At 40.1% G+C, this 24,929-nt stretch overlaps 1 protein-coding gene across 9 annotated transcripts in view; it reads right to left on the bottom strand.

Moving 5' to 3' along the window:
• Positions 1-3,070: 3,070 nt before the first annotated feature.
• The window catches only part of arvcfb (ARVCF delta catenin family member b), a 239,483-nt gene continuing 217,624 nt past the window's right edge, over positions 3,071-24,929 (bottom strand). For 8 of the 9 annotated variants that reach the window (XM_081610482.1, XM_081610476.1, XM_081610479.1 and 5 more), the window contains 8 exons: positions 20,155-20,282; positions 17,979-18,129; positions 17,637-17,829; positions 14,420-14,531; positions 13,548-13,635; positions 10,952-11,043; positions 8,713-8,825; positions 3,071-5,926 (listed from right to left, as the gene is read on the bottom strand). In XM_081610482.1, the coding sequence (XP_081466608.1) occupies positions 8,724-8,825; positions 10,952-11,043; positions 13,548-13,635; positions 14,420-14,531; positions 17,637-17,829; positions 17,979-18,129; positions 20,155-20,282 (866 nt within the window). In that variant the 3' untranslated portion in view covers positions 3,071-5,926; positions 8,713-8,723. The remainder of the gene's footprint in view (positions 5,927-8,712; positions 8,826-10,951; positions 11,044-13,547; positions 13,636-14,419; positions 14,532-17,636; positions 17,830-17,978; positions 18,130-20,154; positions 20,283-24,929) is intronic. The other variant, XM_081610481.1, reaches the window with a different exon arrangement.

A 24,929-nucleotide genomic window follows, 5' to 3' on the forward strand; every position in this document is an offset into this window, starting at 1 on the left:
ACAGAATTGCCTGGAATAAATTACTCTAAGAAAAAAGGTTTAAGATCTTGTTGTGTAACAGTCTCTCAATAATAATAATAATAATAATAATAATAATAATAATAATAATAATAATAAAAATTGCAATAATAAAATTATAATAGTCATTCGCTATTTCTACACAAATGAAAACAATTCCATGTCGCTGTTACAGGTCCATAGGACCTGTCCTATGGATAAAGCACAAAATTTGAATAAAATATAAACAAAATATAATTTTTTTCAAATATCTGACTAAACTAACCTGGGTCATGTGAGCACAACAATATATATTTTCCTGGTGTTTGCTGAATATTTTTTTTTATTTTAAACATTGTAGTCGGTGGATGATGCCTGTAAAATCCTTTATCCAGGAGCAGAACTCAACACATCATAATAGTTTAAAACAATTAAAGAAATACTAAAATTATATATAATGACAATTAAGTATAACTAGTCATATAAATAATTAGAAAAGTATCAATAAATTGAATAAAAAATAATTTTTATATATTTTCCAAAGGGCTGCACAGTAGCACAGTTGGTAGAGTTGTAGCCTTGTAGCAAGAAGGTTCTGGGTTCGATTCCCGGCCTGGGGTCTTTCTGCATGCGTGGGTTTTCTCCGGGTACTCCGGTCTCCTCCCACAGTCCAAAAACATGACAGATTAATTGTCTAAATTGTCCCTAGGTGTGAGTGTGTGTGCAAGGTTGTTTGTCCTGTCTGTCTCTATGTTGCCCTGCGACAGACTAGTGACCTGTCCAGAGTGTACCCTGCCTCTCACCCGAAATGTTAGCTGGAGATAGGCACCAGCAACCCTCCCAAACCCACCAAGGGACAAGGGTGTAAAGAAGATGGATGGATATTTTCCAACTCCATTGAAATTTGTCCCTAGTTTTTGTCAACACCGTCAGACATGAAAAGAATGTAAAAAAAAAAAAAAAATCAGGCATTATTGGGGGGCACCAGAACTCTTCCTTTCTCTTCCTTTGCTAAGAGGGCTAGTTAGCTTATGTTATTCTTTAGTTTTTTCTTTTTATTCCTAAGTTGTTTGCCACAACCATGATGTGTCAACTCCATAACTGACAATTTACAAAACTTTGATGACATTTTGTGAAATATAACCTTAATTTTGGAATATTGTAAAGATTTCATGGACTTGATGAGCTACAATATGGCCTCCTTCAGAATATCATATAAATTGAGGTAGTTTGGCATTTTGTCAACTCCGTCAGATGTCAACTCCATCAGAGTTTTTGTGACTCTTTCAGTGAAATTGTTGTCTAATCTCACTTAAATGTGCAATGAATTAATTTTAATGCATTTTACATAAATTGCATTACTTCACATGTATCAAGTTTTTCTTTTTACTCACTAGTTTGTCACCACCTTCAGTTCTGTGTCAACTCTGTCATGCACTGTCAACTCCGTCAGATGGACTTTTTGTTGTTTTTTGTTTTAATATTTTGTTTGTTGAGAAACATTTGTCTGTAAAATGAGTAAAAATATCACTAATAGGGTCATTAAAAATTATTTTATATTTATTTTTGTCAGATGGTGATGACAAAGCTCTAGGTCAGGTCAATTAAAATTTTTTTTTTTTTTTAAATGTTGCAACTGGGAGCCTGGACCTTAGCATCTTTACATTTCCAAAACATTATTTGTCATGTTTGCATACATAAGGTTGAGAAATAAAAATATATATATATGGGAAAATTAAAACCCATTTTGTCCCTATTCTCAAGAATCACTGAAATGTATTAGATTGTGGGTAACCCTAGATCTGTTGATTTCTAGATCATACCGTTTTTGTGACAAGTTTGCTGGAGGTTCACGGTATACACTAGTTGTCTTTCGGATTTTAACAAAACTTAAAAGGAAGGCCAAAACGTACAATTCACAAATTATTGACCACAACTACAGGTGCAAAAATTTGAAAGGCACAATTTATTTTTAGTAACTCAATTCACTAAATGAAACACATTGTGTATGAGACAGGCATTTATTACTATTAATTATGACGATGTTCTCCTTAAAGCTAAATGAGAACAGCACAGTTAAGACTATAGTACAATGCAGTTGTGGCTGTATTTTTAGGGTTGTTTTTAGAATTGTGGTCTCATCTTACTAAAACACCTTTTTCTGTGTCTACATCTCTTTGGACAAACTGCAAACCAGACTAAGTGTGTATTTCTTCTTGCAGCTCTTCCATAAAGGTCTGATATACTTTTAACCCGTTTGGCACCGAGTGAACCACCTTTTCGCTCATGCCGCCCTGGGCGGTTGTCCATTTTGCCAATATCGGAAACCGCCACTGCTTGGTGGAGCGAGTAGTTTTGCATTCGTGGCTAAATTAAGCCACATTCTCGACACCCAAGGAGACTTACCTGAAAAAATGTGAAGAAAAACCATAGGAGGAAGAAAACGCACTTTGCCCTACTTTAAAGGGGTAGTGTGTATTTTTCAGGCACTGCATATTCACAATAAATATGTTACCTTTATTTGTTATAAATAGGTTGTATATGTCAAACATGACTTAAAAGGAATTTGACTTTGTAATTTAACACCTGAAAATTGGGCCTCTCTCTCCTACTAGCTCTGAAAACTCCGCCTTCGGGAAGTCATCACGTCGTCGCTCCTCTGTTAACCCTTTAAGGTTTTTACTAGCGTTGCACTGGGAAGTAGCTCGTGTAACAAGCTCAGTAGATGCACAGTTTCACCAGGTGTTTGCTAGTCTGAAGGAGCAGAGTGGGGGAGTCATGGGAGGAGGGCTGCTCTGTGAGGCAGATCTGGAGAGGCTTGGAAGCCTCCACTTGAGTGGACCTAAGGTGGCGCTAGGTCCACTCAAGTGTTTTGCACAGCTGAATCGTTGCCATGGTAGATTAAGGGATTTCTCAAACATGGATGAAAGAATGAAGGCATCACTACAGGCTTGTTTTTGATGAAGGAATAACACGTGGCGTCAAGATCTAAAAAGTCGATTTTACACAACGCTGGCCCTTTAAAGTGATTGGCTTGGACTGTAAGCAAATAAGACACAAAACCAGACGACCCTTAATTTCCAGGCATGATTTATTGAAAACACACCAAATTTATACTCTACAAACCAGTATTTTTCCATTATGTTTAACAAGCGTAATATTTGCCTCTGGGTATTAGTAAAATTAACACATTACATTCTGTCACTGTGGCATCGCTCCTGCTCGCTACGAAAGCTTCGACGGCTTTACTTCTCTAGGAAATCAAACCCATTTGTCAAATGCTCTCTACCTCATTAAAAGTTTATATTACAATGTAAATCAAGGCAGCAACCCGCCAACAGTCTAAACTACTTAGGAGGGGGACAGTGAGGTCGAAGTTGGGCTAGAGGGGCCTGGATGGATGGATTGATGGATTGATGAGCTGAATGGTATGGGTCAGGAAGGGTCGGGGGTCTGACACTAGGGGTCAGACCCCCATTCCACAAAGGAAAGGGAATTTGTGGAATGGGAGTTATATAAAACACAGTTCTCTTTATCTAGCATGGAAAAGATTAAGGCACATGATAGGTACAAACACATCTGCTACTCAGTTACTTTAGTTTCACGGTCTTGAATCGGTTGCATCTACACAGGTAGGTTTGTCTCGATTCAGCACGTTTGTGTGTGTGTGTGTCCGTGGATTTTAAACGGCACAGTCGCGTGGCTCTGCGTTCTGCGAATGTACAACTGTTGGGAGCGGGCTGCACATTCACACAACCGAGAGCCCTTTATTACTTTAGAAATGATGAGCACAACTCCCGATCCTTTGGTTGTGGTAGTGCATTCGAGAAGGAGGAGACGGTCAACGTGGGACTTCGTCCGATGAAAGCACGCACGTCTGACGACACACAGGAGGGGTTGTTCGGGTTATGACGACATTTCTTTTTTTTTTTCCTTCTAGAAATCTGGGTTTTAACATACAGGAACGATTCTTTTTTTAAAACGCCATTGATTTTTTTTTTTAAACCACAACGTACACCTTTGTAAACACTGTAAAATATGCAAGCTTTACAAAGTCACATACGTCACAAACAAAAAAAAGAAAAGAAAAAAGGAATCAAAAATCAACTCGGACTTGAACGCAGGCACATGCCGTTCGCCTTGAGTGACAGACGCATGGAAACCAGATGGGGTTCGACTTCTCTGCAATGGCAACGACGATTCTGCATCTGGACTGTAAAAAATATATATATACTATAAGACCCCATCTTTAATTTACAGCGCTGTCCTTCTCGTCTCCAGCCGTCTTCCTGCACGAGCGGATTAAGTAACACCCAAATGACGCCACGAAGAAAAGAAAACTGGCACTTGGAAAAGGAAAGAATAGAATACAAACATCTTCATGCTCACGACTGAATCATTTCCTTTAAGATGCAGCAGATTAGGTGAGTTGGTGGCAATCGAATCACGTACAAACGCATGAGGAAGATAGATATATATATTTATATATACTTTTTCTAAAAATTTAAAATCATCTCTTGTTCCTGTTTTGAAGACACAGGAGCTGCCACAGAACATGGATCCAGATTCATTTTCCTTCCTGTAACCCTTTTCCCACAAATACAAAATATAAATAGGTGATCGCCGGTGCGGCTCGACGATGCTTTGACACACGTTTAAGTTTTGCAAGAGAGTTATTTCTTGTTTACAAACAACAGTGAACCTTCATCAAATGAAATGTGCTTTCCAAACAAGGTGATATTAATATACAGGTAAGAAATCAGATTTTTTTTTTTTTATCACAATTTTTCCTGTTTTTTTTTTTTTTTTTCAAGTTTTCCGTTTGTCTGACTCTAATATACATTTATATAAAATCCAACATAAATGATTTTAGACGAATCCTCATTATTATTATTGTTATTTTACAGTCTGCTTCTCCTCAGAAACACAGATTCATTTATAAACATAATGCCTTGAATCCTCTCCGATACACACCACTGACGGAACAGCGACCGTCTGGAAAACTCGCCGTGCCGCTACGCAACTTGAGAGTGTCACACGGGAAATGGCGGCTGCGTGAGCGAAGCCGTGAAGCTCGAACTGGACGAAAGAGACTCTCCTCCGATTTGGTTTAGGAACCGTTTGAGCTTTCCGTGTGAAGGATGAAACTCCAGTCTTGCTCAGAATGTCACTTGTCTTCTCCCCAGATCCCAACTTGCAAGTTCTTGACTACAAAACATGGACACCGATCACCTGATGCACAATTCTGAAGTAAAAGCAGTCCTGTTTTTTGGGGGGGGTTGTTTTTTGGTATTAAAAAAAAAAACAACAAAAAAAAAACACAGTGAACCCAGACAGATTTTTTTTTCTTATTATTTTTAGTTCATGAGGAAAGACTCTTTAATCTTTTCCTCTACAATGCTACGGCTCCTCTCAGGCTTGGTTATCTCCTTTTGTTTCTCTCTGCTCTCTTTCCCCAACTCTGATCACAACGACGTACCAAAATCAAACAAATCCATATTCTCCAAAACTCCCTTAACCACACCAAAAAGAAAAGGAGCGTCCTTTTCCCGTATCCTTTCATTGCACGTTCCTTTTCCCTCTGTTCCGCTTTACTTTTCCTCTTCTTCCCGTCGCGCTCCCGCCAGCCTCCATCGAAATTTACTCTCAGAGCAAGAGTCAACACTGGAAAATTCACATGATGTCGAGGAATGTAGATATGACAGAGTAGGAAGTGTCATTACTCTTTTATATATATATATATATATTTTTTTTTTCTTCTTCTGAAAAACTCGACTGCTACTGGGTAGTCTCTGTTATGGCCATATTCGTTTGAAATCCTCTTTTCTGTACAAAGTCCCTCTCCAAAAATGAGCTCCTGTGAAATGGCAGTGGTGATATAAGAGATCCTCTTGTAGCTGGGGATGTCACACTATTTGCTGTCTTAAGCCTAAAGCACACGGAGAAAGGAAAACAAATATTAGAACAATCCCAGCAGATGGAAAGAACAAGAAAATTTGAGTTTTCTTCCAAAATAAATTCAGGCCGCTTCATTTAAATTGTGTGGATAATGACGCATATATGCAACAGTAACTCAGATTACTTAAAGGGCAGATATCATCATATTTTGTCTTGTAGTGAGCACTTCAGACCGTTTTCTTGACAAAAAAAAAAAGATCTTAATATGTTGAATGGATGTAATGTATTACAAAGAAAAAGGAGTGAGCACTATTACTTTCCCAAAAGATTCTCCAGACTGCCCAGTCTGTCTAATATAATTTAGTGACCTTGTGTGACATATTTAGTCTTTCTGATGAGCCATAAATGCACAGTGACAACAGCTGCTCTTCTTCTATGAAGTTGTGAACAATCAGGAAAATGCTAAAAATAGTCGGAAAAGAACCGTTCCAGTTTGTCGATCGTCTCCGTTACGATTATTTTGAATTTTAAAAATAAGGTCGAACGAGGACAGTTTTACAACATGGTGACGGAGATATTCACGGGAAAGAATAGGAGCATGGAGTTCATACACAAATAAATGTATGTTTAGACCCAGGGTTCATTTTCAGTAAAGAGACTTCAACCAAAAGGAAAAAAAAAGATCTACGTTGACTTTATATTCAATATTTGTTCACTTCTCTTGCTCTCACATTGCTGAATAATATGAAACTGAATACAGCATAGTGTTTCAACTGAGATCAAAAATAAAATATCAAAATTTTAGATTTTGAATTCCTATATCCAACTAATGAACTGATTACATCAACTTGTCACAACTTTCAACCAAATTCTCCACTGACATTGTTTCCCATTTCCTCCCCAAATTGTTATCTATTTTACTCATTGAAATTAATATAACTAGAGCAAAATTAAAGCCACATTATCACTAAAATGTTGATATATGCCCTTTAAAAGTCATCACTGTTATTGATTCGGCCTCGGCAGTGCAGATGAGAGCCAAAGATGGCCGAACAGATGCTTCATGTTCTGGATGAAATCCTGCGAGAACACAACTTACCTTTCCATTTCATTTCATTTTTTCTAAGAAGAGGAACAAAATATAAAAACAAACAAACGACTTTACTGTGTGAGCTACTATGACCGCACAATGTATGGGAACAAACAACTGAATGAATGACGGCTGATAAGGGGACGAAAATCAGGATGAGGAGGCAGGAGGAGAGGCACGCTGCTGATGAAACAACGAGAAGAGCAGAGGTCAAACCTTGATCAGCTGGCAACCTTGAGAAACTCATTTTGCACCACTTTGAGTTTTCTTTTTTTTTTTGCAGACAGGCAGGGCTTCCTGCACATATCTGGATGGTTCTCCCAGGAGGCTTTCATTAAGAGCCACCTGAGTCCCCTGGAGGATCTCTACAGAAAGATGAAGAAGAAGAAGAATGACTCCCCTCTCTCTATCGCCGGTTCAGCAGAGGCCGTCAGGAGAGCGGAGACGCACATTTCAATGAGGGAGGTGGAGTCCAATTGTAGACAGAGACCAAACTCTGTCAATGCTCGGCGAGTGAAACAGAGAAGAGAGGCCTGCTGGAGTATTTACAAGACCGATGTTGGCCGTATTGCGCTGCGGGTTTTGGGATGTAGGAGAAGAAGAAGTCGATGTTTCTGACTGGACGAGTGACCAAAAAAAACAAAGAAAAACACAGCGTTTCTCAAGGACCGTGTCCGATTGGATGAACAAACTGAAGAGCGACGCGATTGGACGAGGATATCATCTCAAAAGCCACACTTGATTGGAAGAATTTAACCTCTGTTCGACGATTTCTGTTTTGAAATAACGCTAGCTTCTAAGATATTTGGGTGATACGAATAAAAAAAATTTGGACAAGTCATAAAATCATGAGAATAAAGTTATAATACTATGAGAGTAAACTTTTACACCTAAAAAAGTTATAATAAACACAATTTCGCAATAGAGGAGTTTCCGTTAAATAACAAATGCAGTAAAATTACACGTAAATTTAACTGCAAGTTTGTTCACACAATAAGTCATTAAAAAAACATCCTGCTCCATCAACCTTGTACCACTTCCTGTTGTCTTCTTCGTCTTTTCCCCCAGTAGTAAACATCCGGTTGTTGATCAAATGACTCGTGTGATGCGAAAAAAAAGTTTTCCCAAATAAACCATTTTAGATTAGCCAGAAAACCATGTCATGTTAGTGCAAAAACCATTTTACTGAATAAAGTTTTTTCAAAATTGCAGGGTTTCCCATTAAAGAAATTTATTTTCAGAATTCCAATTTGTGCAATTGAAAGGTGAATGGAAACACAAGTACTGTTGTTGTCTAGCAGTCTCATAAAGAGGATGCCCAGCTTTGTCTAGACGCATTTTCTTGATTTTTTCTCAAGAATCCTTCTCTGCACAATAATCTGCTGATGTTCCAGAGTCGTCTCCAGAACAGAACCAGGTGTTTAGCCTTTCTATGTCACTGGATCTGATCATTTTGAACTGATTCAGGGATTGCTGCTGTTTAATGGGTCTCATAAAAGTTGAGTGTCAGCTGATCTGGAGTCTGTTTTCAGTGAGCAGTGCAGAAGGATGTTTAAGCTAGCTGATCAAAGACAAAATTAATTATTCTACATGGTGCAGTGAGAAGTGAGGAAGGGGGGGAAAGGAATGAAATGATGAACTTGGTAGGATGAAAATGATGTAAGGATCAAATCTAGAAGGTGCAGCGTAATGTTTTAGTTTGTACTTTTGATTTTTCAGGGACCTACCATGCATGCACTTAGACCCAGGAGTCAACAGGCTGAGGTTTAACATCACAAGCGTCCACCAGACTGACTGCAGGCCTGTTACTCCTGATATAGTGTTTCCTATTTGTGTCATTCTGTCGCCACAGGGAGGACAAGTTAGGAAAAACAAAAAGCAAAAAAAACAACAAAAAAGAGGTCAGTACATTTTATATAAAGGCTTAAAAACAGACATGCATCACACATCCAGGGATAAGAGAAGCCAGAGTTAGTTTCCTGCCACAAGGAGAGCTTTGGAGAGAAAAAATCAGAAAACAGCAATACAAAACAGAAATCAACAGATAGAAGTTGAATTCAAAGCAGGTAGAAGACCAAGTCAAAGAACAAATTGCTTCTTTGTAAAGCAATTTTACGCCACAGAAATGACAAAAAAAAACAAACAAACTTTGCAACGTCTTGGAGAAACTGGTTTAAGCTTTTGGAGGAACATAGTTTTCTACAAACTGTAAAACGAAAATATATAAATATACATAGTCAGTGAAGCATATGGAGCTGTTTGGACACAGTAACAAGAAGAATGTTTGCAGGAGTCAAGGTGAAGCTCAACACTACCCAACAGCATGGCAGTGTGGGTGTCATGCTAAGGCCCCCCCACATCAAAACTGGTATTAGCATTGATAAAGAAGGAGGATTATATTTATTAAAAGTCTGGTCTGTGCCATAAAACCAACCAGTTTCGATGCAATCTATTATTTTTCATAAGACTAGATGTCAAACATGGCAGAGTTACGCCAGACGCTCGTTTATGTCTACAAAAATGCCTGATTTCTTTGGTGACTATAAGAAAAGGAGCGTTAAAGCACAAATTAAAGTGCATATATTTCAGTATTGAGAAGCTTTTGTTTACAAGCTTGAGCCTGGTGAATTATTGGAAATTACCACAGATATTGGTTGCGCAATCATTCCATCCTGCAATCAGTTTGAATGTGTCATTAAAACCTAAGATTGATTAGGTGACGTAGTTGCAAAAGGTCTACAGGACAACTGGAGACCCAGTGAGACCCTCAGTTATTTACACCCTCGCTTCTCTCTGCTCTCCTCTGTAGGTGAGCTACTGCTTCTGACTTCTTATTTGCTTTTATTTATAATCCATTCTCCACCCATACAACAATGTTTTCACAGTTTTTCACCCCTCATATAAAACCTCCCAATTCTGGGGCAAATGCACCACCATTCATTTTGTTTTAAGGCTATTTTTAGCTAACAGCTGAGTTTCAGTATAGTATGCACCTGTGAAATCACACACAAAAAAAAAGCCTCTAGTTTCTCACCATTCTAGTCTCAAAGTCTGTGAGAAGACAGATGCAGCTGCGCACGCTTGATGACGAGCCTTGATATGATGCCATGAGCTTTTGAACAATCAATGTAAACATCATATCTCACTGATAATCAAATCCAAAGCCCACTGTGGTGGAAGTAGATAGTTTTTCACAAGAGCGCATGTAAGATAAGTCATTTGAGGTCAGGCAGAACGGAAAAGGATGCCCGTTCTTTCTAAACCTCATAAAACATATATATTAATATCAATAAGCTCTCACCAAGACAATATAAAGCTCGCTTTTTTTTTTTTTTATAAACATGTGCAACTAACTTCTAATACGACTCAGAATTACCTAAAACCTTCCCTCAAAAGTAAATATAGGAACCTTAATTTATGTATAAGATGAACTGACGCAGGCAGACTTTTCACTTTCCCACAAGGCCAATCTCATCCATCACACACTTAACTAGATGAAAACTAAACAGCCAAAAAGTACTTGAAAGTCATCCGACATGTCGGCCGTCCTCCGCGGCCATAATCCTCTCGCTCTGACCGATAATAAACAAGCTCTGGCTGCATAATCAGCAGACGACCTCTCGACAGTTCGCCGGCGCGCTTGTTTCTGTAACAAGGCTCGTCTCCAGGACAGCGTGCTTGTTGGCGGTTCTTTTAATCAGCCCCAGATTAATTGCTTTATGGACTGCAAAAGCTTACGGGCAATTAACTGGTGTCTCAGAGATCTGAGGGCGTCCGCAGCGCTGAGCTGCGGTGGCAACGTTAACCGAGGATGACGACTTTCCAGCCTGTTTGAAGAGTCGATAGAATTAAGAGCTTCTAATGAGGACCACCGCAGAAAGAACAGAGAGACACACGGGCAGAGGACAAGGAGCGATATTTCTGATTGACATCATTGTTGGAGCAGAGAAGGAGGCTTGTGCGTACCTTTAATGGTTCCCTTTCTGTCAGGTCCGCCGACCCGTCGTCTGTTTTGTATTTGCAGTCCTTGTCCCTCTGGTCAATGGTGGAGTAGCCGTCTGATGAGATCAGAGAACCATGGTCAGCTCATTCCTCCGACTGGTGTCATTTGTTTAAAGATTTCCAAGAGACAAAGCTTTTTTTCCCCTTTACTTACTGGAAAGGTTTTCCAACATAAACAAGACGATTACACATGCGTCCGCACTCAGTTTGAGGTAATGGACCCATGAACACAAAACGGATGGTATGTCTGTGTTCGGAAAACACTCGGGCTATTCCGGGTCAAACTCTAATCAATTTTCCATAGTCGGATTTTGGCGTTCCAGTCAATAGTTTGTCAAATTGTTTTACACCAGTCATTTTTACACTGAAAACTAACAGAGTGCACACCAGGTTGTTTATGGAAAATCCATTTCTAGAGACAGATTGAGGAATCACCTGTTGACTCGAGTCGGATGCCTTTCAGCTTGATCAGCCCTCACCAGGGACCGATGTCGGAATGGCAAAAAATGTGATCTTTTTTATGATTCGTTAACACGACATACCCAGGTGCCACAAAATGGATCTGCTAACCACATAGCACTTTCATCTGGAAGTTGTTACTGAGCAAAGAGGACTCACAGTTGCATATTTTTTAAGGATTAGCAAAGTGCTTACAACATAGGAAGAACACAGACGTTTGAGATGATTTAATAAGAAATTGTGTTTTATGTAACATACCAAAACGTGTCTGCAGTTCATTAAGGGTATGAAAGCAAGGGAGAGCAAACCGTCAGCACACTAAACAAAGTAACCTCTGTTTGTTATGGAACATGGAGATTCAGAAATGTTAGCAACTTTTAGGTAGTCACAGCGTGAAGGTAAGGAGTTATATTTACTAAAGGAACACACAGACTGCTGTTTTCACCGTACCAGCTGTGCTAACCATTTGCTATAAGATGCTAAAGACAGTTAAAAAACAAAGATGTTTATGGTGAAAGAGAAAATATTCTGGTTGATGCATCTCCCCATCTGTCTGTCATTTGGTTTACTTTGGAGTCCTGAAATGCTAGATGAGTGTGGGAGAGCACAGCTGAAACACTCGTTAGGTTTTATCACATTCCATGCAAAACACAAAGCTCATGAAACAGAAGGATTACTTTTTGTAGAACTGTAATGAAGAACGATATTGTCGTAATACTATGGCGGATTTCTCAAAACGTATTCAACTGTGACTGCAACATATGTAAAACACAACAAACAGATTCATTTCCTAAACTCATCAAAGCGCGCTGTTCTTGAGGCTGCAGTATCGAGTATCGGACAATGTATCAATACCGGAAATATTGGATGCTGGAGAAAAATGAGTAGAAAGATAGTTCCCGTTTTGTCAGAGGGCTATCGTAATAACCTGGCTCTTACCTAGACCCAGCTTCTCTAAAAGTGTCCCGTCACCAGTGGAACAATGTGCACGGTGATGTGACACCTCTCAGATAAATGGTGTCTGAAAACAATTCGTGCCATTTGGAGCAAAGATGGAAACAAACAGAGCAGCAGAGGCAAAATGCTGGAGCTTTCCAGGGTGATGATGTTTGGCCACAAACCAAAGAATGCAAACAGAGAATGTGAAGACGCGAGTGTCACCGAATGGATGCAAAGAGAAAAACAGCAAGCTGCCAAAATGTGGGATGGTAATCTGTTGCTTTGCTACTGGCATTTCAATCAAAAATATGTTTTATTTATTTACAGGCAGGGCTGCCCGCTAACTGAGCTAAAGTAAATTACTCACATGGCATTTTGGCTCCTACAATATTCAGCAAAGCACAGAGTTAAAACATGATTCTTACAAGACCTTTTTAATCTTTCTTAAAAATATCCTTTTACTATGTGATTGAATTTGTAATTGTGGTTAAGCACAAACTCATTTTTTCAGTGAGCGAATAAGATTTTCTGATAATAGCAGAAAGAAAAGTTCAGTTTTGGCCTTAAAATTTACATTCTTCTCGAGAACATTTCCAATTCTTTCCACTAAAACCAACCTGAAGCTCCCTTTCCCCCACAAGTTTGTATTTCTACCCATATTAAGATTTTCTATCGACTTCCATTCATTTTAGTATTTGCTTTAATACGTAACAGAGACCTTTATCCCCAGCCCAACTAATACCTATCCATAACCTTAACCAAACCATAATTTCCTCCTTACCTTTTGACCCAAACGTCTGACCTATAACTCTGAACAAGATCATCTACAATACCAGAACGTGATTTTGGTCCCCATAAAGCCTGTCGGTCTTCAGAAGGTTAGTATGTCAGAAATGATCCAAAATAGTATAGCTAGACAACTACACACACGCACACACGCACGCACGCACGCACGCACACTCACTCACTCACGCACGCACGCACGCACGCACGCACGCACGCACGCACGCACGCTCACTCACTCACGCACGCACGCACGCACGAACACACGCACACACGCGCACACGCTCACGCTCACGCACACGCACACGCTCACGCACACACACACACACACACACACACACACACACACACACACACACACACACGTGCGCAGACAGACCTTGATTCTTCTCCATCAGTGGCAGAGTGGTGTCATCATAACCTGGTTTGCCGTTCTTGGTAGCTTTAGGTGTGGCCGTCACAGTGGGCTGAGTAAAAGAGACGAAGCAAGCAATGTCATGCTGCTTTTTAAGCAAATTTATGCAGATTTTAGCTTTGGAGAATGTACTAGTGATTATTCTATGAATTGAGGAGAGCAAGTAAAGTGCTAAAAATGTAATGTTGTGCTAAATAACTCTTTAGGTTAAGGATCTTGGCTGCTAAGATTGTAATCAGGTGTGGGCATCAATGATAGTGACAGCCAGCTCTATTAATGCCGAGCGTTAGTGATTCATCAGTCGGCCACGGATCACAATCCCAGTTTGATTTCCCGAGATCGGCTCTGATCAGTCACTGGCAGATAAAACACTGAAAGTTTAAAGTTTTTTTCCTACTGATTTGTTGGATCCAAACTAAATACTCAAAAGAAATTTTGTTGATAAAAGCATACATTACAGTCACTTTCATCTACTTCTACTGTGTGCAAGTAAAAATCAGATAACGCTCTTTAAGTTCAGTCCATTTACATTTTAAAGCTTAGGGACATATACAGTGTAGTCTCTTCATTTCTATTCGATCCAAAACCACTACTGCCATATAAGAAGTAGATATTTTTTCCTTTCTGTTTTTAAGTATCAATTGACTGATGTGAAAAATAGGGCAACTCTATTTTCTGTCATAACTTTTATACATCATTGAAGTCCTGAATAATGTATAAAGCATATGTATAGAAATTTACGTTACCCACATTAGGTTAGGTTTTGCTACCTAACAGCTAACTTTCTTCCAGTGCAGAGCAGGAAGTAAAACTTGCGGCAAAGTAAAGTTGGGTACCTGGAAGTGGCTCTTGTTCCAACCGTCCTTAGTCAAAGCGTTCCTCAGCTCCTTGTAGCTCCACACTGTCTGCAGGACGTGTGACGCCGCCTTTGTTTCGCGAGCCGATTGGCTGAGGGTGCGACAAATAAAAGCGGTGGACAAATGAGGAATTTACAACAGCAAGAAAACCGATCGAAACCCCCCTGTCTCCCCTGACAGTGACAGCTGCTGTGATGGATCCTGTGCGGCTGTGATCAATCTCTTTATTCAAAAGGCTCTGCCTCCGCGCCTGGCTTCGGGCTCTGCTTTTGTTTTTCATTCATAACCAGATGAGGGCACGTTTCCTTTCATTAGTTACCTCTGAGCCTGCGGTATTAATTAAAAAGTGGTTTGGAGGGTGGCTCGCATCAAAGAAAGCTGACCTCAGGAGGCCGAACAGAAACTCAAGCTTTATTGTTCCATGACAGAAAAATGTGTATTCGCGGTGGTTAGCAGCTGCCAATATGATCAATACGTCCTAACGCAATATTAGGTCTTTGAGCAGGGCTGGTAAAAGAAGAGGGCATCGTGGGGTAGGTCAGTCCTCTAGTGTTCAGAACCAGCCTGAAATCTGCAGATTCAAAGCTCCACCACCGAGAACTTTGCCTCCAGAGGTAAAAGCCTATTAAATAATTTGTGGTAGGTAAAAATGTGTGCAGGCTCACACTATCCACAGTGTGAAAGGCAGAGATATGTTATGTTATCCTCCATGAATGCTAATGAAAAGCTCCTGATGCAACTAGTTTTCAAGGCCCGGCTAGAATTATCACGCATCTGACGTCTCTTTCATACACAAACTCCTACGTGATTGGCTTAAATAAACACACTCTCTCCGAGTCTGGCTCAGTGTGATCGTCTGTGCCTTGCACAATACAAACACATGAAATCTTTTCAAGTATTCATGTCCGGTTTCCAGTGTAAATATCTCAGTGCGCTTGAAATAAGACAAACACAACTTTCAAGGGATTTTTTTTTTGCAAGATACAGAAGGCTGTTTTAAAACAATAATATTTTAATATGGATTAAAAGAAGCAATACTAGATCCACTTGTAACAAGACATTTTTCCCATAACGTAAGTGAAAAAAATGTGCCAGTGCAGCTGGTGATTTTTGGCTATAAACAAACTCCTATATTTTTTCTTAAAAGTTACTTGTAAGTTAGTTTTGTCTTATTTTCAACTGTTATTTGCACTAGAAACTAGAGGTGTGCCGATCGATCGGTCACCGATCATAATCGGCCAATTTTCGTGAAAAAGTGCATGTTCAGTGATCGGCAATCATTGGCTCTTGTAGCCGATACCGATCACCTGCATCTCATTTCGCAGCCTGTCTGTGCAGCTGGTCTCATCTTTCCTTCACACTGTGCAAACACGCAGCAACAAATCCTAAGCGATGTGGAACTATAACGCACTGAGTGAATCGGGAAGTTTGCGTGTCGCGGCGGAAAATTGAAGCACGTCAAAATGCATCAACACAACGAAGCTAATACGACATAAAAACAATGGCATACTTGACGGAGTTTGGCTACATCGAGGCTCACTGCAGTAAAGACATATGGAGGATCAGATAGCAGGTAAAGCAGCGCACAGCTACAAACACTCACCCGGATTAGCATGACGGTCAGAAAGCTAAACAAATAACCCGCAAAATTATTTAAGTCTTCGAGCTGCAATGTAAGACGCTGGTTCTGATCTCGCTATTGAACCACTGCTACGCGCTACAGGTAGTAATATTTCACAGACGGAGCACCGCTTCTGCTCCACCTGGTAGTGACTCTCACACCGAACCTCTGCTTAAAGCTGCAGCATCTAACCTAAAAAAATACATTTTATATACGTATTAAAACTTTCGCTGTCCTAACATGAGACAAATAATCTCTAAAAAAATAATCGATCTCCTCCCTGCTCTGCATAATTACTCCACTCAGTCAGAAGCAGCCAATCAGAACTAGCAGTAATCAGTTAGCCGCCATGCTATCAGGAAGTTTTCATTCAGTAACTCTGGATTGTTTATTGTAATGGATCCTGTATTTGCTTTTGAATGTTAAGTTTTATGCTTGAATTTGTTTGGCAATGTTGAGAGGTTTTATTTTGACTCATTGCATTAATTAGCCTCTTCAGAGCCTTCATATGTTATCAGTCTGTTAACGATAGTATTACTGATAGCAGTACAATTTGCAGAAGGCCTGTTTTGTTTAGTTTTCTTCTTGTAAAAAGTTATTAAAAACAAGTTTTTGTCTAAATTAAGGTGAATTCATGTTTCCTTTTTTCACATAATGTAACCGGTAGTGTTTATGATAAAAAAAATAAAAAAAATTATGTGATCGGTATCGGTGATCGGGCCTCATGGGTGATCGGTATCGGCATTGGCAGGAAAAAACCTGATCGGCACATCTCTATTAGAAACTAGACAAAAAATGCTAGGTAAGAATTTGCACTCTTACATTTGGTCACACATATCAGTGGATAATTATGAAGTGGACAAAAAACAACTCATGGTTTTGAAACAGTTTTACAGAAATAAAAAAGTGAAAAAAAATTGCACTGAGCTCCATTTACAACACGACAATATAGTTAGGGTTGGCACTTTAACACATTCATTTTGATAATTAACCTCACAGGCTTTAACGTGTTAAAAACTTTAATGCAATTTAAACCCTTTTTTTCCCCACACAGGAAAGTTCCAAGCGGAGCCGTTGGTATGTTTCTGGTATGTTTGTAAATCTGACGCAAAAGCAACATCTGCAAACAACAGCAATTGACGACAAAGGCGCTCGTCTTTGGGGTTAATTTTCACGTTAAAAAAAAACCCGACTATCTGATGGAACGCTGGGAAAGGCCATCAATGTGTGCAAGTCAAGATAAAAGGAGTTAGGCTATAACCAAAGTTATTCAAACACAAAATAGCATCTTGAGCCACATTGATGTGTTAAAACGACCCCGCAGTCCAGACTTAAATCAAACTAAGAAACTATGGGATAAGAACGACTGATTAAGACTAAGCCATTTCGTAAATAAAATGTTCTTCTTGCTAGCGTTTTGTAGAAGTACTTCTACAAAGTATTGTCCTATAAACACACAGCAACTTTACAGGTTCTTATTTGTGGAAGCTGCTATATCCCACTTTTCATTGTTCTCCCACTTCTCCACTGCTTTGCGCTGATCGGTTCCCAGCTTAGTATTTCGTAAATCTTTACCTGGTCCTGTTGATGGCGACCAGCTTCTCGATGGCCTGGGCCTGGATGAGGGAGCGAGCGTTTTCCGAGCTGTCCGTCACGATCTCGTGAATCGTGTTGAGGATGGCGACCACGGTGTCCTCCTCCAGGTTCTTGGCCGGTCGCTGCTGGCCGCTGGGCAGGTTGCTGACGAGGTCCCGCATGGCATAACTTCCTGTGAGGTAAAGGGGTTTTTGAAGCAAAACGGTGAAGTCGAATTCATTGCAAATCATGATTAAATCTTAAGGTGTGTCCAGCGTGGTCTTTCGATCTTAACATGATCTTAACAGTCTCAATGCACCTGACGCAACAAATCCTCCATACCTATCAGATCCTTGTTGCGTCGGTCGATGGAAAGGTTGCGCAAAGCGATGGCCACGGCTCGGACCACCTTGTCAGAGTCGGAGCGCAGCAGCTCCACCAGGATGGGGAGACCTTTCTCCTTCCGCACTGTGGCTCGGATGTAGTTGGACCACTGGAAGACATCGGAGGTATAATCTTTACACAAACACTCCACATCACTCACTCTGCAGCTGAAGTCTGGCTTCTCCTTCTGCTCAACTCGCCGCGCAGCAGGGCTCTGAAAGGACACGCGCTTTAATTTGTCTGAATTTAAACATCACTGGGTTTTACTTCTTGTTTTTTGTAGCATGAAACATTAACTCTGACATAAAAGGGGTCTTTGCTACCCCAAGAGATGCAATTAGGCAGAGAATGGGAATGCCTGAGCCACCAGGTGGCAGTAGCGAGCTGTGGAAAACATGAGGGAAAAGGAGGGAAATAAAGAAAAAAATCTGGGAATGAGTGTAGATGAAAATCTCTGATATTCTCTCAAGGGTCAGGATGTGTTGTGTTAACAACAGTGTGTCAGAGACTCCAACGTGCTATGAGAAAAAAACCAAACAAAAAACCCCCCAGCTATTATTGTGGTTAATTCAACAGGAAGAAAACGTAAATCTTAACTGCAAGTCAATACAAAATTGTCTCAAAACTGAGAACATTCCACAGGAACTTAAAGTTAAAATCCTGGAGAACTAGAGGAGTTTTTCGAGCTCCACGCAGCTCAAAGCGAAGGACGGAGGAAGGCAGTCTGCTGAAGAGAGGCAGTGTGGCGCTGACGCCCCGGCGGGCTGAGTGCGACCCGTCTGCCGAGGCGCGCAGGTGACCGCTCTCGCCTGAGGTGCTTAGCGTAACGTTCGACAGCCAGCCTTTCCACACTGATAATTTACTGCAACCTCTCGCTCAGCGGCTCCACAACCGCTCTGATTGGAGTGACTACCTGACTGCTGCTGGAGAGCCACTCTTCTCATCCAGCGCAGAAAGCCCTGGGAATGAGTGAGGGCTACGGCTGTTATCTAATCACATCACTTCAACCAGATGGGAGGTCCTGAGGTAGATTGCACCGTTTTATATATATATATATTTTCCTTTTCATAGACTGGGTCAGAAAAATATGATTTATTGTATGGTTTATTATTTATCATCATAAATGTCTTATCATGGTAAGAATTTGGATTTATTGTTGCTACTGTAAATTCCAAGTAGTGATACTCTGCCAAAACTGTTCATATTGTTGGGGCTGTTAGTTTTAGTATTTTATCCACAGTTTGTTCAATGATGGTATGAATGAATATCAATAAATTTGAACAAATGATTAAATACTGTGTGAAGTTTAGTGATACAAATCCCACTCATTATAAATGGTTATCATTTTAAATGTTTCTCAGGAGCAGTTTTTGTGTTTGTGGGGCTATTATTGCTTTTTTATGCCATCACAGCCATACAGTTACCTAAAATCATCATCACAACAGCACCACAAAATATCGTGATACAACTTTAATTTCATATCGCCTACAGCTGGTGCAAAAGTTGCCAATTTCACTACAATTATCTTTGATGGGAAATAAGTTAAATTTAATTTCCACTTTGATGAAATCCTCACAAAAATCTAAAGTTCCTACATGTTTTTTATGTCAGGATTTCAACAGTTTTTTCAGTTCTTTTAAATTCAACATAAAGGTTCTCTCTTCATTTATACAAAGTCAAGCCTCAGATATGACATCTCAAAAGAGCACAGGTAGGAAAGAGATTTGGATGCCTTATTTTGGTTTCTGATAGCTAGCTAGGCCTGGAAAATACTTCTGTCATATTCTATTGTTTTTCAGTCTGTGCAGGACCCCTGGGGATTTATTTTTTCTTTGATCAAAGTCCATTAACTTATCTTGTCCTTAAAGCCAGTCTCCTAGCTGTCTACCAGTCACCTTTATGGTAAAACGCACATCCATTTTAACATTTAGCTCAACTAGTGCTCTATCGTCCCTGTCCTCCGCTAAAGCGCAGTGGGATGCCATTTACCCCTAATTGGTGCTTCCAGCTGTAAAAGTTTCGCCACCGAAAGGCCACGACCAACATCAAAGTTTGCAGAAAGTGTGCAATTAGGCAAAAAGTCAGTTTGAACACAGCGTCTTGTCTTTGTACCACTCCCAACTCGAGGACTTACAGTCCACTGTCCAGCGCTGAGGTTCTGCAGAGCCCCTGCAGCCGCCTCCAGGGTATTGTAGTTCTGGCTCTCCGTCAGCAGAGAAAGGTAGAGCCTCACCACTTCGGGCTGGTACAGCAGCTCGAAGCCTGCAGGGGAACACAGAGGGACAAACTGGTAGGAACCACTGGCAGGGCAAAAGAGGCAGATGGGCTTTGTGGAGGAGCCAGCAAACGTATAACAAAAAGTTATCTCAGAGACCTTCTGCTCAACGAGAGAAAAGACGCTTGTGGTGGCCATGATGCACAACACCTGCAAATGCCTGAAAATTTGGGTTGAAGCGTTTTGTTTTCAGTAAAAGCTTCAAAAATACGAACATGAAGAGAATCTCTTGACAGAAAATGGCTGAAAGAAATTCCTTCCTTTCAGAAAGAATAGTCGAAAATGTTCCACTTTGCAACACGAGAGCAGCACCGCCGAAAAACACTCGAGCATTACAGGAGAACACAAGGAGAGATTATTGATCCGACTTTCAAGTTTGATCCCGAGTATTTGAGAGGGAGTTTTATCTCACCAACACACAAGACGTCCAGCCACAGTCGATCATTATTCCTCTCTCTGATGGAAACCTAATTACATTTATCAGCTATTAGAAAGAGCAGGCGCAGCGAGGGAGGGAGGCAGAGGCTTCTAATAAAAACTGAAATCAAATTCATCCATCAAAGGGCTTCCTTTTTTTTCTTTTTACTTCAAACAAATAGGCTCATCAGTGTTTCACAAAGAGCCAGAGCAATACAAAGCAGTACAATTATTATAGAGGTGACAAATGAACAACAAGGCCTTAAACTGTTCAAGTTTCCTGAAGGAAGTAGAGACAAACTGATACGACCAGGTGGTGAAAGGAATCGGACAAATTTGGGCTCAGAAAACTAAGATTTCAACCGTGGACGCGCCATAGCTAAATACAACCAGGTTGTGCTAACTGCAACACTCTGTGGTGTGGAAGACACTACTATTGAAAGAAGACTAGTTAGCAGTTGGAAATTAGCTGCCTCTTCCAGAAATTAAACTGTTTATTTTTGGAACAACACAAAGCTAAACATTCGCCTGTGAATAGCGAAAATCTGAAAATACTTAAGACGCTTTCTAAAAATGGCTATCACTTCCTATTTTCTCTTTTTAGTTCAAATAAACACCAACTATGTCATAATATGCATTAACATGGACAGAGGAAACCGTTTTAGCACACAGAGACTGTGAGCCAGTAATGCTAATCTTGCTAATGGTGCTAATCTTGCTAATCGCAAATTCCGCTGCGAATTTGTTTGTGTCACTTGCAAATCGTTTTTAATTTGTTGTAAATTATTAATTAAAAATATATCAATAATTAATGACAGCTCAGGTCAGAGAGGCTTGAAAAAAAAAGAAGAGAAAAATCAACTGCCACCACAATCTCAGAATGGGTTAGCTTTGCAATAAAAAAAAAAAAAATCCGATCTCAAGAAGGAAGATACATTTTATTCAAGAAAACACCACAACTGAAGAAAAATGAGCTCTGATTTTGATAACTAATCCTGGGGGGCAGGGGTAGAAAATCATTGTGTTTTTGTATTAAGATACAAGGAAAACAAAATGATCTTTACAAAATGATCTTTACAAATGTGCTTATGTAAAAAGATGAAAGGGTCAAATGTGTCACCTTTGAGTTAAGGAGTCTAAAACAAAACCAAAAAATGAAGATCTTGAGTTTTACAGATTAGCTATACTAAATAAAAGTCGAACCAAACTTCTCCTCACCATGCCTAAAGTTAGAAGATATGAACGTAGTGAGTAAAATAATCCTACATAAATACAACAGCCTATTTATCCTCGACCACAGCACATTTCAGATTCGTCTTCCAAAGCCTCCAGGCTCAAATGAAATGGAATGTAACTGTGTTTATTCATGTGTTCTGAGGCCAGCTTTAATATGAAAACCCTTCTGTTTATGTGGGCACCATTATATAGGAACCTTGTAGGAGAAACACACACAGACCAGCCAGGCTCGGAGAACATTTACTGTCATAAAACAACGCTTAGTGTAAGAATGAAAGTGGATGCTCCTCTTTTGGAACTGTTTATTATAGCAGAATAATAAAAAACAAAAAACAAAAAACAGAGGGGAGTGGGTGAGTTTTGTGCTTGAGAGGTAACGGAAACATAAAGTTAAACTTGTGTCCTTAAATTCATCTAAATCCACATCTCACACCCATCATTTGCAGAGAGCAGTGGCCTCGGCTCCCCTCTAAGATTGCCGCATTCAGACACGGCAACATGGTTGTTAACACTCGCAAACTGTGGTTTTCTTCCCCGTGGCGTTTCCCTTCAAGATCCCTCCACCAGAATGTGTGTGGGAGGAACTGCCAGATCGGGCGAAATTAACTGAAGGTGCTGTCTGAAAAACGTTGAGCTCATTTTCAAAGGCCTGCACTCCCTAAAAGCTTTAAGGCACAATCTTTTCAAGCAAAAAAAAAAAAACAAAAAAGAGAAGTGCCTTCATTTTCATACCTCTGTTATTTTGACCTGTAAAAACTCAAGGCGGCGCGCGAGCGTTCCTCGGGGAGCGTTCTATCGGAACGATTCTCGCCGAAGCAGCGCGACCAGGAGACGTCGGAGCACGGTTGTAACCGTGTGCTAAAAACACGAATCAGATGAAAAGGTTCGCTCAGGGGCAAAGCGGGAGAAGAGGGAGCCTGCAAACCCCTCCACTCAGCAACATTCTGCACTCGCCTCATATTTCTGGGCGTACTGGGTGCAAACTCAGCAGACTGGAGACTGGAGTCTGCCAGGCCTGTTGAAAGACATTTCATCTCCGGAGCAGATGCTATCTGAGGAAAAGCAAGTCAGGCATGTTGAACTCTTACAGTAGCATGTCCTCTATGCACAGTTTCTCCCCCGCAGTCTACATACAGTACATTGTACAAACGTTAAGCCATCCTCATTGTGCCTTCCTTAAAAGAAATGAGATGCTCACAAAATCTCTGAGTGTTCTGAAAGCCTTTCAAGGTTTTACTTAGGAATTTCATTGCTAAATTGTTCAGTCTTTGTACAGTAAGTAAGGCCTTCAAGAAACAACAACACACAAAAAAAAATACACCAAAGATGTTGTCTGGCCCGGTTCTGGAGATTTCTTATGCACCAGGCTGAAAGAGAATGAGAAAGCAGCTAACGTCCAAGAGAAAAGTTCTTCTGTGAATTCACAAAAGCCCTGTTTGGCCTGCTTTAACCAAACTCTAATCTGTCTAGAAAGTGAACCACACCCCCTGAAAATAACTATCAAGTGTGAAAACAGCCCAACACTATCTTTATCTAAGGCTACACAATCCATTTGTATCATTTATTTATTGGGTCATAAAATATCTCTGCCAAAATTTCTAATCATCTGCGAAGGCTTCATGTCACCACCTCAGGTTCGTCCTGATCAGCCCTCTGCCAGTTTGCATTCTTGGCTGCGGTGAATTGTGGTTGTTGTTGGTGCCGGCTGCCAGTTTGCTGGACAGAATTACAATCTGGACACGGAGATGAGCTGCGAGGCAGATGTGATCTACTACGGCTCTGTGACGGAAAACATGACGATGTTTCCTCCGTCAAGTTCTGGTTTGGAGTACATGCGAGTGACATTTTTAGGGAAATAAAAACTGTATTAGCACTGCCTATCGGAAGTGCAATATACCATAAGTGTAGACATTAAAAAGCAAATTCTGCCTCACGATGCAGTGTGCCGGCGTGACTTTATAAAGTCATTGCAAGCTATTATTATTAGAAATGAAGGTGTTTGCTTGATTCAATGTAGCATCTTCGTTTGAGGCTCTTATTTTGAAGTAAGAAAGGAAGTAGTTTTGTTTGTTGGGCTAGCCCATATTCTGTTATAAACAGCAGTAAGGAAGCATCCAGCTCTATTCTATTCTTTTTAATGCAGATCATGACAGGAAATAAAACCTTTGGCACAGAAGGTAGGGAAGCTTTCTGTGCATTTTGAAAACACTGAGACTAGCTAATTGTTAGCCAAAAATGGTGAAGTTAGCATGTGCTTGATATCTTCTTACCGCTGCTGGCCTAAAGGGCCATTTCAGAGTGTTTTAGCATTTGAACATTTCTACAGTAAGACCAATGGACCTGGATAAAACTGAATATTTCTACAAATTTTTTTAAAAGTTTAAAAGTTTTTAAAAACTTGTTTCATAAAATTATTATTCGATTGCACAAAACCAACAATGAAGTGTTTCCAATTGTTTTAATTTTTTGGGCATTATGCCCACTTTATAATTATACAACAATAATAAGAAGAAGAAAAAACTTGCATAACTACAGCCTGGCCTTTGAATTCTTTACTCTGTTAAAAAAATTATTAGGATTCCCTATAATATTGGCAAATTATTATTTTATCTTATGAATCCAACATTATGTACAGTTTCATCATATACTGTATATTACAGTGACTCCACTAGCAGATCTAAATAACTGTGCTGCAGCAGTGGCAGGCTGCTGTTTTTACTGTAATGGCTGTAATAACTCCAGCATACGCTGTTTGCTCCACACAAAATGACATCCAACTACCAACCAAAGATGAGCTTTTAGTTGCCATAGAGACTGAAAGTGTAAAATGACTTTGCTGCGTCATGGTGTAACAGGCACTAACAAGTATTCTGCTTTTTGTGTCGAAGTCATCAAAGAGTTACAGAACCATATATCTACACAGAGGTTTATATTTACAATGCTGGATTTCCACACTGGATTACCTATGATTACACGTTAAG

This window comes from Poecilia reticulata, chromosome 9 (assembly GCF_904066995.2).
Source record: "Poecilia reticulata chromosome 9, P_reticulata-male-v2, whole genome shotgun sequence".
In the NCBI taxonomy this organism is placed as follows: Eukaryota; Metazoa; Chordata; class Actinopteri; order Cyprinodontiformes; family Poeciliidae; genus Poecilia; species Poecilia reticulata.